Raw genomic sequence first — 17,389 nt, forward strand, 5'->3', positions numbered from 1 at the left:
TAGCTAAGCACATTTGAAACGAAGTACCCCAGAGGAATTTGAAAGATTTCGATTTAGATGAAGGAATACATTAGCTCTGTTTTATTTGGACTTAATTTGGACTTAATTCTCTCATTAAAGCATTAGACCAGGGAAACGAATCATACATTCAGGACTCCTTTACCCTTTTACCACTCTCTGTTGATCCTGAATGGCTAGTTCATCTTTAGCTAGTTTCCCACCTTAACCAATCCTCTTTCAAACCACATGCACTCTTGTTTTCTATTGTCTTATATGCAGATATGTGTAAAAACGTTAGCGAGAAAGAGGAACGACACAGTTTTCAGTCACCAAAGACAGAGACCTGCGATTTGCCGGAAAAGTTCCCGGAAGGATTCAACACAGGAGGAAGCTCAGCTTGCCTTAGAAAAATCTCAAATTTTGGTACAATCTCATCATCTAGTCTCTCTCTCTTTTAAAGGCATTCCCTTTCCAAAAAAAAAAACCGAAAATAAGAAAGGAAAGAAAATAAAAGCCTTAGAGAGTCTAGAGAGGTCGAATTTTTAGTCCAAAGGCAACTGGAGTTCAATTTATTGGAGTTTTGGAGACCATTTTCTGATTCCGGGAAAGAATCTAAGTCTGGGGGAATAACTGTTCACACCAAAGGAGGAAGGATTATGCAACAACATTGGACAAGAAGAAGTGATTGAAAATTGCGGTCATCAACATGTCCTTATCTCTCTTGCGGTTTTGCATATTATCTTGCGTCCTCCAGATTCATCAGGTAACCTAAAACACTTTAACTCCACCACTTAAACAGCCCTTTAATTCCAAACGCCGTCTACCCTGGATGATGTCTTTAATGAGAATTCAATTTTGCACTCAATGAATGTAGAGAGCTAGTTGACTGGAATCAAGATATAGATTATTTAAGTTTTGCATGACGGAAAAAGTAGACTAGTATCTTTTGTGTATTGGTGAGAATTTTCTAGACTAAGTTGTGGATTGATGCACGATCTTTGATCCTAATTTAGGAGTTCATGTCTCTGAGATTTGTGCATTCCCTATTTTTGTTTTCACTTAACCAATTTAGACTTTTCCTTTGTTTGAGGACAAACAAAGGTTTAAGTCTGGGGAGTTGATGACACCGTATTTTGACCACTTTTATGGATCATTTTGAAATATTTTTTCTATGTTTTTTATTGCTTTCAAGTACTTTTACTACGTTTTTCTAGTATTTGTAGTTTCAAGACTCTTTTCAGTAAAGTTAGCGAAAAGCTTAACAAAATGAATAGTAAACCAGATTTTTGGCTCAGAGTCAAACCGTCAGAAGTTCACCCCCGATTGAAGACCTTCTCACCGTCTAATCCAGCCCAAATTTGGAGATCTCAAAAATGGAAGTATCAGCTTTCTAGCACACTTTACAGCTTGGCAATCCAACGGTACGATCAAAAGATACGCGAAGAGCAAGATGTCACGTAAACCAGCCGGGAAGCGTTTCCACCCGCGGCCAACAGCCCATTCCCCGCGGTCATAACCTTCCCGACCACGGCCAGCCATCCATTCCCCGCGGTCACGCACATCCCGACCGCGACCAGGCAACTCCAAGTTCGAAGGCCCATTTCTGAAGCCCAAATCATTTTCACAGCCTCAATTCCGGAACCCTAGACACCAGAGAGTATTAGAGACTATAAGTACTTATCATTTAGGTCGTTTTAAAAAAGAGAAGAAGGGAGACAAAATACTTTACAGAAATTTTACTTTAAGCTTTGTTTTTAGGTTTTAGGGAGAGAGGGACTTGTCTCTTGAACCCTTGTTCTTTGTTTTTCAATTTCGACTTTTGCTCTATTTTATAATACCATGTTTTTGATATCGTTTATCATGTCTGAGTAGTTTTATTGTTGGGTATCAGGGATTTTCGATGGGGATACTTATGTTCGATGAGGATTCCATGAGCTATTGAGCCGAATCTTATAACTTTTTCTTCTGAATTCGTTTTTACTGCATGAGAGTAGCGTCATGAACTACAATCTGATCCAGATGCTTGGTGACACGAAGGTGTTCATCCGGTGTCAGATCTAGTTTGGGAGAGCAATACAAACATAGGAGTGGAAACCTACCTATGGGCGATTTGTGAATGCGGACGAGTATTAAACATAATGCATATTTTCTCTTCCAGGGCCAGAGTGGAAACCTACTGGTCAGGGTTGAGAGATATAGTTGTCTATGATCACGACAGTGGCATATTCATACGTCCGTGATTCCAGTTCGAAAACTTTAAGCTAAGATCTTATCAAATTTACTCTCTAGCAATATTTTGAATCGTTCTAAACCCAGCGCCTGAGAAAACTTTCCTAAACCCAGCGCCTCTTTTTCTAAAGATTTACACCGATTTTTATTCAAGCTTTAGTCTAGTATATTTACTCTTTCAATCGATTTTCATTTAAGCAATTAGGTTTAGCCGTTTTTCGCGTTTTTAGTCGTTTTCGTTAAGTTTAGTTATTAGGTCATTTTAATTCCCGTATTTTCTCATTAAGACTAGTTTTTACGCTTTAAACACACCACCAAAACCCTCACAAAAATCGTCTGGTTCTAGACTTCCTTACTTTATATTTTTTCGAAGGCTTTTGCAAGAAAGATCCTCTTTCCTTGTGGATTCGATCCCTAAGTACTAAAATCGATCAGCTGTGCACTTGCGACTATTGATTTTATTTAGAGTAAAACTTGACAACCCTTGACATACACACCGACAGTCACATCATCTAGTTCCATGCAGATTCCCAGAAACAGATGAAGATAAATCGCCTGAAAGCTAATTGGATATGCCATCATACATCGATTAGAGTAAACCAGAGAAGTCTAAGTCGCCACCTATGAGTTTAAGAATCTTTAGTTTGAGTCGATATGCTTTAGATGTTTTTTTAACAATTCATCCTGCATTGCATTGTGAATTTTAGATTAGGTTTAGTTTAGGATCTTAACTAAAAACCCCAAAACTTTTATTTGGTTTATGACTTTGCTTACTTCCCAGTTTGTTGTTTCTCGCAGATTAGACATCCTCCCTGTGGATCGACACCCTAAGTCCTACAACGTACATCTTCACACTTGCAGACACTAGGGTTTAATAAATTTAAAACTTTTGGAGGACAACCGGGCTTGTGAAAAACAACCCTAGGCCCGCAAGCCCATCATTGAGCTCCCTCCACCTTACGGGCTATACGTTCTTGTAAGCCGTCTATAAACTAAGCCATCAAAGCCTCCTCAGTCTCTTCTAACTCCAACAGGTTCACCAGATTCTCAAACTCCTCAAAGTACTCATCAACTGACCTAGTTCCCTGCGACAATTTCCTGAACCGCTTTTGTAAGTCTCGGTGGTAATGATCAGGTACATACCTTGATCAGAGCAAGAACTTCATGTCTCGCCATGTGGTAACCGGTGAAAAGCGATTTTTCCTTCTGTCAGCTACGTTTCTGTCCAACCAAGCTAAGGCATTGTCGGTGAGTTGGCCACCAGCTAGTGCCACCTTCTTGCGGTCAGAGTATCTGTAACATCTGAAAATGTACTCAAGCCTTCTCTCCCAATCCAAGTAGACATCAGAGTCTGAATTGCCTTCAAAAGTAGGAGGATTAAGCTTAACATCGGAGTTACCCTCTCTAGGATCATCTTGCCACGCGTTCTGCCTTCTCAAGGGATCTTGAGCTCGTTGCTGTAGTTGCATTAACGGGTCAAGAGGAACATCATCTTCCAAGATGGGCATCTTGTCTTCTGGATGCGCTGGGTTTCGCCAAAGCTATCGAGCTCTTCCAGCTGCAACTACAGCTTCTGGTTTTGGTGGTGGCTGCTCCAAGGGGCCAACACGATCCCCGAACTCCTTCCTCATCGTTTGCATATTTTCTCGCATGGCCTTGAGCATTTGCATCAAGGCTTCTTCTGGTACGAGATCTTCAGCCATTGTGTCTCGGGTATAGTTGTTTCGTGCGTCGACACTAAACAAACAAGTAAAAAGGCACAAAAAAGGAACAAAACAAAGAGAAAGGAAATCGACCTAAAACCAAAATGGAAACAACTCATAGCAAAGGAAATTTTCTTCTTCTTTTTTTTGACTATGCGACTCTAACTTGAAAGAGAAACAACACAAGACAAAGAAATATTTTTAGGGTTTTTCTCTGGTTTATTGATGACACTAGAAAACACACTAAGCCCAAACACAATACCATAGGGAACCAGTTGGTAATGCGAATGGCTAACAACTTAACACGGAAACAAAGATACGTAGATCGATCTATATGCTTTTAATTTTTTTTTTCTTATGAATGAAACGAGGACTAAACGAAAGAAAAAGAGTTGGGTAGAGATCACCTGATAATAGAACCTTTAGGCTTTGATACCAAATGGTGTAAGACTCGGAGGAGATTCTCATAGGGATAGCTAGAGATCTAACAAGCTGGCCTTCGCTCTCTCTTCTTGGATCGGTTCAAGGGAAGTGAGGGTGGATCGATGGCACCACAGTGAGGATGGAAGATACGATGATACAGCAAACACTAGCCTTTGGATGGAATCACACACACACAAAGACAAGTAAACTCTCTCAAGCAGAAGCTTAAAGAAAATTGTGTTATTTTATTGATAAGCAAAAAGTTGTGGACTACAATGCTGCGAAGGGACTTTAGAAACAATCAATCAGCTTGAACCTTCTAGGGTTCAAATCAAATGAAAGAAAAAGACTCAAAACAACAAGACTTGCAAAAGAAACAAAAACGGCTAATAAAACAAATTAAACAGCAAGTTGTCTCATTTGGACACAAATAAGGAAAGTTCTACTTAAGCAAAATAAAAAGAAATAAACTACTAAGTCTTGGCCAAGAATTGATATCTGGTATCTCTGGACTCTCGTGGCCTTAATCACCACTGAGCTGGTCTTCTGTTCCTTCACAACACTCATAAATAAAACTTATATGTTGTGCATGCAAAAGGGGCTATGAGAGAAGTGAGCTGTTCTTGACGTGTGTTGAGGCGATTTTAAACTGGTCTTCTGCAGTCTTTGTAGTGTTGATGATGCTTATTCCAAGGAGTGAAATCCTTCCTTAGCACCCTCTTCATCAGCCAGTGTTTTCTGTGAAAGCTCAAGTTGATCGCTAGCGGCTAAGTGTTTGGTGTCATCGGCCTTTGGCTCTTGATTGCTGATCTCCTCGGGTACTTTATCGGTCTGATCTCCTTGCCCTGTCATAAGAGGAACCATACCTGATTCTATGCCAGACTGCCGCTGGTTCGGTTGTGTTTGACCCGTGAACTCCACTTGTTGTTCCTCGGGTGCTTGCATGAAGTTTGCTACGGCTAAGTTGATCTTTTCACGCAGTCTCCTGGTTCTGGATTGAGTTATTGGGCCTGTTTGAAGTGTTGGGATGTGGGGATCCTCCCTAGTGTGCTTGATGACCTCATCAGGACTGGTAGAAGGGAGTGTAGTTCTCTTATGCAACTCTAAAGTATTCTTTTCTTGTGTGGTTGGCTACTCTAAACAGGTTATCCACAAAGAACCGTATGGCTTCTTGGAGCAATGGAGTAAACACTGAGTGTGTATTGTGTAAACACAAGAAATCATCTCTTTTTTCATGTGGCTTCACAGGAGAAATCTGGTCCAACCTAGTGAAAAACTTGATGCGGGGAAGATTCACAACAGAGTGGATCGATCTTATTCCCATTTTTCAAGACTCCACTCAAGATCCAACAACACTATTCCTACTTCGATACTCTTTTTATGCATCAGTACACTGTATTTGGAGGGAAAGAAACAAGAGAAGCCACGGAGATGAACCATCAAAAAAGCATCTCCTAACTACGTTCCTTGACAAATGCATTTGAAATCGACTCTCATCTATAAGACGACTCGGCTCCAGCAAATATGAAGATGGACTTCAAAGGTGGTTCGCCTCTAGATACTAAAGGGCAAGAAGCATAAGTTTTCGTATAAAAGTCTATTCCTATGAAGCATTCATTGTAAAAAAAAAATTTTATGAATAAAATTTAAATTCTTAAAAAAAAGATAGTCCCGTTGATTCAAACAATACCTAGTTATGGACAGTACAGTCCAAAAGAGCTTTGGATGGTCCTCCACTGATTTGGCGTAGCATCTCCTAATGTGAAAAATTGACAACTCTCATCTCTAATGTATTTTGGTAGCATAACTACTTTGTATTGATTCTTGAGAGGGTCGTAGCCGAATAAGCAAGCAGTACCCCATACTCCCCATCTGCCATAGGCTATAAACTGAGGTAAGTAAAATGCTGCCTTGTGGTCAGGTAATATATAGCTACCACACAAGGATAAGATCTTGACCAACAACAAATCATGCCGCGCAGGGATTGATGAAAATCTTCAGGGACTAATAGTAACCCTTTGTCAGTATTTCAAGGGCATGTAGGTGACGACATGGCTAATAAACATTTACTTGAACTTTGTGGAAGATGATATGGGCATCACGTGGAGGCTGAGTTAAAGAACGAGTCACAATCGACTCTATGAAATCTCTACGGCTGCTGATTATCGATGACCATTGCTTCGAGACACTTTGAAACCTCACGAGAGATTTTTCTGGGAGTTTCTTGAGTATCTGCACCAATAGAGATGTATATTGATATCTCCATCGTGACCAAGTCGTGTCGGCCATGGTAATTATAGGAAATAATCGAATCCGAATGACTAAAGAAAAACCCTATTGTCTACAAGAAAAGTTAAGCTAACCCTATTATTTTTTTAAAATAAATGCTATTTTACTTTATATGACATTTTTATCACTCGGAGAATTCAACAATTTTTTTTTAATATAACACAAAAAGCCGTTTTGTGGCTTAATTAATATTAAGAATCAAAAATGTGTGAAGGTCAAAAAACAAAATCGCTAATGATAAAGGATTAAAGAGTAATTTTAACTCGCTAATGTTGATCATTCACCAAATTTTTTTTTTTTTTAATTAGGTATCTGTCCGCGGCGCGTGGACACAATCAGCATACAAATCTTATTATAATTTGATTTTAGAAATTTTGTAATATAATCATCATATTTTTATTTTCAATTAATTGAGACTAAAATATTGTATAAACATAAATCATAAAAATATTAAATATCCATTACTATTATTTTAAATCAATTAATATCAATCATATATTAGATTATTTAAAATCGTATGTACCTATTAAGTAATATTATAATAAACGACTACCAAATATAATTAGTAATAATAATAAAAAATAATTAAATTGTAGATAAAATATAATAAAAAGAAATATCAAAATAAATAATAAAATCCAAGACGCAAGTTTTAAGTTATATAAATACTTATACAAAGAAAATAAGAGAACACTACTCCATTAAGTATTATTATATATATCTGGTTTAGGAGTGCTTTTTTATCCTTGTTCCGACTTATATAAAATGTGCTCCACCTCTCCCGAATCCTGGAAGTGTAAGAGACATATACATATTGTAAGGTTGTTGTATATACAAAATTCTCCAATTATCATTTTCAGATTACTTACTTTCTCTTAAAAATCAGGGCATCATCAGTGTTAGGATCAAGGAGAAACAGGAAAAACCAATTGCTTCATGTGAATGGATAGTTATTTCATCTACACGCATAAAAAGATTAATAGGAAATATACATGCAATATAAAACATATATGGGATAAAATGAAAATAATAATGACAAATGCTTGATTATCCATATCTTCTTTTTTATTTACACTCCAATCGGTTAAAACAGAAACCGCAAAAGGACGAGTGAATCCTTTGGTTCTTTCTTTGATATCAGCGGTAAATTCTCCGTATGCGATACATTTCAACTTCACATCCCTTTGATTTAAACAATTTAAGTTACAAACTTTGTTACCAAGACATAGTGATCGTGAGAGAAAATATAACTTACTCGAGATCTTTGATGGTGAAAGTTATTTTCTGAACAATCTCTCCATCAGAGTTATTTTCTGTTTCAATGTTGCTAACATTTTCCATCACACCAATGAGATCTACAAATCAATTATGAGAGAAAATTTTATCATAAATGAACTTCATATATTTTTTTCTATATATGTACAAATTTACAGATGAAAACACTAAAAAGAATATTATAAGTTAATCTTACCAACAGGATACAACTGAGCGTAAGGAACTCTGTATATCTCACCAAAAAGGACAAATTTCATAAAGGGATCCATTGTCAATGGTCGTAGGCTTGAAACTTCTGTCTCAGTAGTGAGAACGATCTGATAATTGTGTCTCGTTGTCCTTCCCTCATTCTTCCATTCAAATGATGTCAAGCCGAATTTATACAAATCAAACCACAGTCCTTCAGTCCCAACACGGTAAAAATATGGAAAGGCGAGGTTACCACATGAAGAATTAATTCTGCAACCCTATATACAATGAATTTTGAAAAGAGATCAAACAAACAATAAATATAGACAAAACAGTTATATATTCATATTAGATAGTACTTACATTTTCGTCGACTAAAGTGAAATTCATCCCTGGTAAGCTTTGTCGATCAGGTTTATTCTATCTTTTCAAAACTTTGACACGGATTTTTCAATCTCGTCTCGATGCATGTAACTCATCAACAAAGTTATATGTAGCCATGGGGATAATGTTTTGAAAAAGTAAAAGAAATGGTTGGGAAGAAGGATTAGTAATTTAAACTGAAATTAGAATAAATTATTATTTATTAATTATTGCAAAACAGACTTGTAAATACCAAAAAATGTGTCTAACAAAACTAATAATGCATCTGGATTATCAATTTTGAATCCTTATACTCGGTCCAATCCATTAGACAACATCTGTATCCAGTCCATCTAATCTCTCCCTAATACTGAAATTTTAATAACAGAAAACAGATATACATAAGGTTGGCAAATTACTGTTACCCAATTTAGACAGATCTAAATATTGTTTTTTTCTTCATAAACCAATTTAGACAACACAGAGAAACATACTTACCTATTGCACAAGGTTAAAATTTCAGCAATCGGTGAATCAATGATAAAACGACACATTCTCTAAAATATATATATTAGAATATTGTTACATTATATACTATGATTTTATAAATAAAATATTGATATATCATCAGAAAACAAACATACCCCCGTCAATTTCTACACACCAATCGGTTAACACACATATAGCAAAGGGACCTTCGTATTCTCTACACTTATCTCTTATTTCAGTTGCCAACTCACCGTGTGCATCACACTCAAGCATAAATTTCCTATATTTTGACAAACAATGTAGTTAAGAATTAGTTAGCTAGACTTCAAACATATAGTTTGAAATATACTTACTCGTCATCTATTAACTTAAATCGAATTGATGATGAAGTCGTTCCATCATCTCACAGCGTCTCCAAGATGCATAAAGGTTTATATTTCAGCAATCGGTGAATCAGTGATAAAACGGGACACACCATCATCATCATGATCCTTGATAGACACATTTTCTAAAACATATATATTAGAATATTGTTATATTATATACTACGATTTTATAAATAACATATTGATATATCATCAGAAAACATACCCCCGTCAATTGCTACACACCAATCGGTTAACACACATATAGCAAATGACCTTCGTATTCTCTACACTTATCTCTTATTTCAGTTGCCAACTGACCGTGTGCAACACACTCAAGCATAAATTTCCTATATTTTGACAAACAATGTAGTTAAGAATTAGTTAGTTAGACTTCAAACATATAGTTTGAGATATACTTACTCGTCACCTATTAACTTAAATCGAATTGATGATGAAGTCGTCCCATCCTGATCACAGCGTCTCCAAGATGCATAAAAGCTTTTAGCCATCTCACCGGATAATTCACAACTCAAATTAACACCACTAAATTAAAACACGTCACACATAATCAGCTAGACAGAACAAATAAAACGATAATATACAGTTTTAAAACACTCAGCAGACAGTACCGTTTATCCGTCAGACAGAATGTTACAGTTGAATATGCACCTCATTTTTCGGAATCCTATACATCCTTACATGGACTGCCATAGGAAGGAACATGATGCTCTCCAGAGAGTAAACCACACCACGTCCCAGATCGACTTACATTTAAGACCCGACCTATCAAATCTTCATAAACAATAAAAACTAAACCATATTAACATCAGCAACATAATAATAACGAAATTCAATATCTATACCGAAAATAAACACACCAACTAAATAGTCATCATTATAGGCACGATCCAATATCCTTTGAAAATCAACGAAGTCAAAATAAGCGTTTTCACTACACGTGAAGTCTTGTCAATGATAGTTGATGGTAGGAACAATATTTTGTATCTATGAGAAATCAGTTTACAACTATCCTCTCACTCAATAACAGAAAAACGACTGATAATAATCCAACTACCAACATCTATGCGAGACGCTGTGACATCGATCTCACCATCTCTAACAGTGGCCTGAATTTTAACACTCTGTGAATAAAACAGTCAATTAGACATCAACACAGTTTTATAATATTTTTTCTCATAATATAATAAATACTTGTTCATCCGATAATATGAGCTCCAGGGAAGAACGTTTCAAAATTAGCATATGCACCCATCTGTAAAACCTTAACAAAGATAGTACAACCATCTTTGGAAGGTCTCCAACGGAACACACACCCTCCAAAACACATTGAACCAAGAGAAACTGTAGAAGTACACACCGAATTCTGGTGTCCCGATATTCTAATATTCTTTTCGATGAGTATATCATTCGGTTCGACGTTTTGGTGATATTCACTATCATCGTTACTCTCAGTCTCATCATCCAACATAACATCTTCATCATCATCCTCATCATCATCAGTCGAATCAGCATCGTCATCATCTTCATCTTCATCATCACCACTATCACGTTCCGAGTTATCACTTGAACCATCAGATCCTTCACAAGACTCACCGTTGTCAATAAAATCATCTTCAGAATCGTATTCATCTGTTTGGTCCATATCATCGGTATCATCGTGCGTCTCGGCATCAAACCCCATGTAATCCTCAAAACCATAATCACCATCAGTACCCCGACCAGATAGCACCTCGGTATCATCAGACTCATTATCTTCTGCATAGATAAACATATGAAAAAACAACGTAGTTATAATTTAAAAATAAATATTAAAAAAGGGAAAAAATGGTGCTTAAAGCAAAAAACGAACCATTGAAACCATTAGATTCTTTATTTATAATCCAAGCCTTCCTCGCAAAATCCCAAAGAAAGGTCTTGTGAGCATGATCGCTCGAATTAACATGATCAGAACCTAAATACACAAAACGAACATCAGAACAAACATAAACACATATAAAAAATTTAATATACATCATTAACAAAATTATATTACAGGAAGAGCAGAAATACCTCATTTGATCAAAAACTTCTGATCAAGAATAGATATATAATACGCAGAATCAAGATCTATATAAAAAATGAATATGTTCGTAGATTAATATATAGTAAAGATACAAAATTGTAAGATTAAGATACAACACTACGAAAGGTACAAAATTGTAAGATTAATATACAGTACTACGAACCTTCGATTACAGGATTATATGTCGGCAAGGTCCACTCGTCGATAGCAAGATCCATAAGTAACTTGCATGGATAACCTAAAAATACAAAATAATTACTAATAAGAATTATAACTTGCATGAATAACCTAAAAAGGCACAACAACCCTTTTGTGATATTGACGAAATCGTATGGAGTTACGTAACGATAATCAGATATCTCTTTTTGATCCATATCCTGGCGATATGAATTCAACATAGATCTTAACTCGCGAGCATAAGCCTGGTTATCAAAACCTATGGACGAAAAAAATTTTAGAATCCTTAAAAACGTACAGAGCATATATATTATTATTTATTTAAGGAGAGCTAGATATATACCCGAAGCAGTAGACGAAACTTCCCAAGTAATCATGACTTTTGATGGATGATCAAAGCTGTACTTAGACGAATACATGGTTAGGTTTGCATGCAAATAGACAAACATGGTGAATCTTTTCTAAAGAGATCCAAAAAGTTAACGCTATTATAAAAACCCTAGCAAAATAAACACGAAACTCTAACAGAGAAACTAAACTGTAAATTATGAGACGATTGTTTTAAAACACTCATATTTATACGTGTAAACAACCTAGGGTTTATTTTTTTATGAAAAATAATAAAAGGTAATTCTTGTTCTATATACGATATTATCTTCCCATGAATTTTATAGTTATTAACTATAAAAAATGTAAAGATTCCATTCTAGATAATAACAAAGGAAATTATGACATATTTCTATTTGCAAAATATTTAGCAAATAAAAATTATTTTCAAACATTGAATTGTAACAAAAATCTAAAAATTAAAAAAAATCTAACTCCATGACTCGAACCCGTGAGCTTTTGCTGAACGGACAAAGCACCTAACCAACACAGCTACCATCTCATTCAGTGTAAATGATATATTGGAAGGTATGTATAATGTTTCTGTATTTCCACGTAGAGTAACCAATCGCCAAAACCCTAGAACAAAACGTAAACAAAAAATAGTGAATGAATATAAGCGGAGGCAGAAAATATTTATTTATATAGAAAACGATTCCGGGTTTATGTGTTTCCTTATTTATTTGTTAATTATTGATATGATCAACTATTTCTTTATAATTATCATAAACATGGGCTTGTGCTCACTTTTCTCTAGATCTGATTCACGATTGGTTAAAAAAATTGATTTAGAAAGAGAGAAATTTAGAAAAAAAAAAACACAATTAAATTAGTCTAAGATATGAACTTGCTACATATGACATAAGAATTCAGGTCACTAACCATTGTAGTTTGTGTTATTTTTTTGTTAACCAATCAGCAATTAAATATATATTTTTATTATTGACAAAAAAAGGTATTATGCCATATATTTTCTGTGGGCTCTACTTCATGTTTTGTTGTGTATTAATTATGGAATATTTCCTATTAATCAGATTTTCTTTTTAATTGCAGAATAATCAACTGACCAATCAGAATAGAATATTTTCATTAATGACATAAGTGTAATTTAACACATTCCACCAAAACGACAGAAAAAATAATAATAATTAATTTATATCAACCAATCAGAACATAACATCAGCTGACCAATCAGAACATAAAGAATTCATTAATGAAAACAACACAAAAATTTGAGCGTTAAACCACAGCCCAATTCACTTCTTATAGTAGTTAAATACTATAATAGATATAATCCAATCATTTTAACATTTACTTAACATTAGTGGGAATCCTGTAACCAATATTAGGATAATTTTGGCAGATGTGTGTTAACGCGGAAAACTTTGACGAGGCCGAATAAGCATTCCTGGCGCGTCTTATCTACCACAGAAATACCTAATGTTAGTTAGGCTTCCCACCAAATAATCTATTCTACCTTCCCCGAGCTCATTCTCTGTAGACATTTACATTACTAGGAAAACAAATCGTATCTATTAAAGTTTGTTCATTCATCGCGTATCTTGTAACACATAAAACAAGTTTGAGTCAATTACAACAGAAGACAGTATAAGGGAACATTTGCATCGCTTAAAAGTAGCTCAGTAGAAATAAACCTCCATCGCTCAAGAATATCTCTTCGATATCAGCCTTGACATTGTTCCCTTAGATAAACTGATAGTTGTTCCATTAGATAAACTGATAGTTGTTCCATCTTCATTCTTGCAAATTATAAACGTTTAGGTTTTTCGACGGTAAATGTACTGTCAATTCTTGACTTGGATCCGTTCAGGACTACTTCTCCTTGTGAGCTTGTATTATTCTGAACAACTCTCCAATGTTAGAAGCAAAAGCTTCTTCTTCAAAGAACACACAAGTGTTTTCTTTGCCTTCTGTTTTCTTAGATGAATTTGATAAAGGGGGAAAACAGAGTAAGAACAGTTGACTTTTATTGAATCTGAAAACTTATGTTTTACATCACGGTTACAATGTATAAATAGATAAACAACAGACACAACACAACAGACACAACACAACAAAGAGTTGTGTCTTTTCTACTTGTGACTCTTAAAAAAAAACAACACACCCTAAACTAAAACTCAAATATAATCAACACTCCCCCTTAATTGAGTTTCGGTGTTACCCCAAGCTTCCTCCTGCGTTCTTCAAACCTTGAGCCACCAAATTCTTTGGTCAGAAGATCTGCAAGTTGAGCTTCTTCTTCACTCGCAAGTCAGGCACTTGCATCTGAGTTACTCCATCTAAATGGAAAACTCTTATGCTTCATCTCAATGTTCAGAATCCTTCTCCCTTGAGGATCGTGGATGAGGCATCTATTGTCTCCAAATAAGACTCCATATCTATTTGATATCATTTGAGATACACTCAATATATTTCTTGCTAAATCCGTCACTTCAAACACCTCTTTGATGATTTTATCTCTTTGGCTTGTCATCACTTGGATGTTTCCTTTTCCTGCCGTCATTACACGTTGACCATTACCCACTTTGATTGGAACCTTTATACTTTGATCAAGAGTGATGAAGTATTTAACTTCCTTGGTCATATGGTTTGTGCAGCCGCTGTCAACTAACCATGTTTCATCATTTACTTTTGATGATACTTCTTCTTCAACCACACTAATCAGCATGTGACCTTCATCATCTGTTTCTTCTAGACTTAGATTCGCTCCTTCGGCTTTTCTAAGTTTGCAGTTTTTTGCTAAATGTCCCGATTTGTTACACATGAAATATTTTCTCTCTTTGTTCACCACTTCTTTGCAAAAAAACACCTTTGTTCTCCTTCTTCCAACCATTACTCTCATTGTGATTGTTAAGTTTGCAAGCGCCACACCATATCTCAGCCTTCTTGTCTTCACGTTTGTTTTCTCCATAGAACGCTCCTTCAGTTGAACTCTCATATCGTGAAGCAACACGACTTTCATGGGCTTGAAGAGTACCGATCAACTCCGACAAGGCCAAAATTTGCAAATCCCTTGTTTTGCCACATCCCAGACACGATACTATCGAACCTTGCAGGAAGAGAGATGAGTATCTTTTGAACAACATGATAATCCCAAGATCAATTAATTTTCCCGTTCAAAGCTTGACGTTATCACCATCATCTATCTTCAAATTTTCATACTCTGTTCTCGGTGACTGGAGTTTGATCAATCGAACTTGAGGTGTTCCTTGAAATTTGGTTAGCAGAGAATCCCTAGCCTATTTTGATGTTTGTGCTGGTGCTATGCGAGAGAAGATCTGATCCGTCACGACAGTTTGCAGACTTTGTGGCGTCGTCAAATCCTTTATAGATGCATCATCACACCGAATATTTTGTTGCACGGCTTTGGGGCTATGATCTCCTCATGCGAGTGGGTTTGGAACTCCTCCTTCAAAAATTTCCCATAGTTTCTTTGTCTGGAATTTTTTTTTGCATTTTGATTCTCCAGAAATCGTAATTTTCTCCATTAAATAATGAGATTATTTGATGAGATATCATCTCTATGGTCTCTTTTATTTTTTTTTCTTGAATTTTTTAACTTGAATTCGCCCTTGAATTAGTAGGGCTCTGATACAATTTTAGAAGCAAAAGCTTCTTCTACTTCAAAGAACACGCAAGTGTTTGCTTTGTACTCTGTTTTCTTAGATGAATTTCATAAAGGGAGAAAACAGAGTAAGAACAGAAAACTGACTTCTATTGAATCTGAAAACTTATGTTTTACATCACGGTTACAATGTATAAATATATAAAAAAGAGACAGAACATAACAGACACGACACAATAAAGAGTTGTGTCTTTTCTACTTGTGACTTTTAAAGAAAACAACACACCCTAAACTAAAAGTCACGACGTTTAACTTAACATAACACAGACTAAATTATAATCAAAATCCAAAAACTGGACTCACCGCAACGACCAGGACTAACAAACTTAATGCTAACTTTGGTTGATTCATGTACTACATAATCTGATGAATTTGATGATGGTAATACAAACATAATTGGTGTGTTTGCTATATTTAGATTAGTGAACACTAACAGTTTTTGCGGGCATGACATGGGATCAGATACCATATTTGTACACCCCAATCCTGAGTTCTAAGGAAACCAGACTAAACCGGTGGTATTAGCTAAACCTAACCAATAAATCCTGAATATCCCTTTATTCTTATTCCAAACCAAACCAAATCAAGTCTTACAATGGAAATTGAAATAACTCAAATAAATCCGAAATGAGTAGGAAACATTGTCTTAAAAGAAAACATGAATTAGTTATTGAAACGAATAAAATCTTCCTCCATCCCTGGAGGCACACTACAATGGAGCTACTCGTCTAGTTCCTAACAGACATAATCACACTCACATTCATCGGACTCACCTGCAAATATGGATTTAAAAGAGAAGGGTGAGTAATTTGGGGAATTACTCAATGAGGACCAAACCAGGAACTGTTCCTACTCAATCATTTCCAACCAATATGACAAGTATAAACCCAACAATCAACAAACAAGCACCCTAGAAATGCAAAAACAACTAGCAAAGAGGCGTCTCCAATTTTGCCAGGTCACACAGACAGACTCTACATAGCCAGGTCCCAAAGACAGGCACCAGGTCACACAGACAGGCTCTACATTGCCAGATCACACAGACAGGCTATGCCATGTCACACAGACAGGCATAGTGGTTTGTCTAACTACCTGACGATGAATTATTGCCACGGTAACACAGACAACACTAATCCAGCAATCAAATCCGTACCTCGGCACACCTCCACCGAGACGGACACCTGATCTAGCTATTCTTACCAGACACTAACGACACAGCAGGGTGAACAATCAAGTATGCTGGTTCTTCCTCTAATGAGATTCCTGATTCATATTAGTTATATATATATACATGAATCTATCTAGATGCGTAGGAAACAACCTAGACTTATCAGATCTAGACTTCCCACACCAGAGTAAGACAAAACAATAAGAAGAATAATCTAGATCAAATCTTCACTTTTGCCAAATGCAGATCTGAGTTATGGAGAACTAGAGCAAGAGAATCAAGGAGCTTTTGGGAAGGAGGGGGCTGGCGAGCACTCCTTCTCCACTCGGCAGGCGACGTCGGCTGGAGCTCGGCGATGGCTGGCTCTCTCCTTCTCTCTTTTAATTTTTGTGTCTAGAGTTTTTAGAAGACAAATGAGACTCCTTCTCATTTAATTCCCTATTTATATTAGGGTTGCTCGAGACGCCTGAGCTTGCTGGACCTCTTCTAAATGAGCTGGGCTTGGGATGTTATCATATTCATTCGGAAAATCCACATTCCGTATATCTAATGTCATGAAGTTGACGAAATATGGAACATTGGTCTTAACCTGCTCTCCAT

General features: G+C 36.1%; 1 protein-coding gene across 1 annotated transcript; it reads right to left on the bottom strand.

Annotated features, from left to right (window-relative positions):
• Window positions 1-10,544: 10,544 nt before the first annotated feature.
• Window positions 10,545-12,007, bottom strand: LOC112088478 (testis-specific Y-encoded-like protein 2). Its single transcript, XM_024158762.1, has 5 exons — window positions 11,932-12,007; window positions 11,758-11,847; window positions 11,575-11,649; window positions 11,199-11,300; window positions 10,545-11,104 (listed from the first exon to the last, which is right to left on the bottom strand). The coding sequence occupies exons 1-5, from the start codon at window positions 12,005-12,007 to the stop codon at window positions 10,545-10,547; spliced, it is 903 nt and encodes a 300-aa protein (XP_024014530.1).
• Window positions 12,008-17,389: the final 5,382 nt, after the last annotated feature.

The sequence above is a fragment of the Eutrema salsugineum genome, unplaced genomic scaffold (genome assembly GCF_000478725.1).
Source record: "Eutrema salsugineum unplaced genomic scaffold, Eutsalg1_0 scaffold_8, whole genome shotgun sequence".
Classification (NCBI taxonomy): Eukaryota; Viridiplantae; Streptophyta; class Magnoliopsida; order Brassicales; family Brassicaceae; genus Eutrema; species Eutrema salsugineum.

What these genes read in the sequence shown, in the direction of transcription:
- LOC112088478 (XM_024158762.1), bottom strand. Translation starts at nt 12,007, where the DNA reads ATGTATTCGTCTAAGTACAGCTTTGATCATCCATCAAAAGTCATGATT. An exon ending in AAAAGAGATATCTGATTATC is followed by an intron (nt 11,650 to 11,757) that starts GTTACGTAACTC and finishes TTGTATTTTTAG; the next exon opens with GTTATCCATGCAAGTTACTT. An exon ending in AGAATCTAATGGTTTCAATG is followed by an intron (nt 11,105 to 11,198) that starts GTTCGTTTTTTG and finishes TTATCTATGCAG; the next exon opens with AAGATAATGAGTCTGATGAT.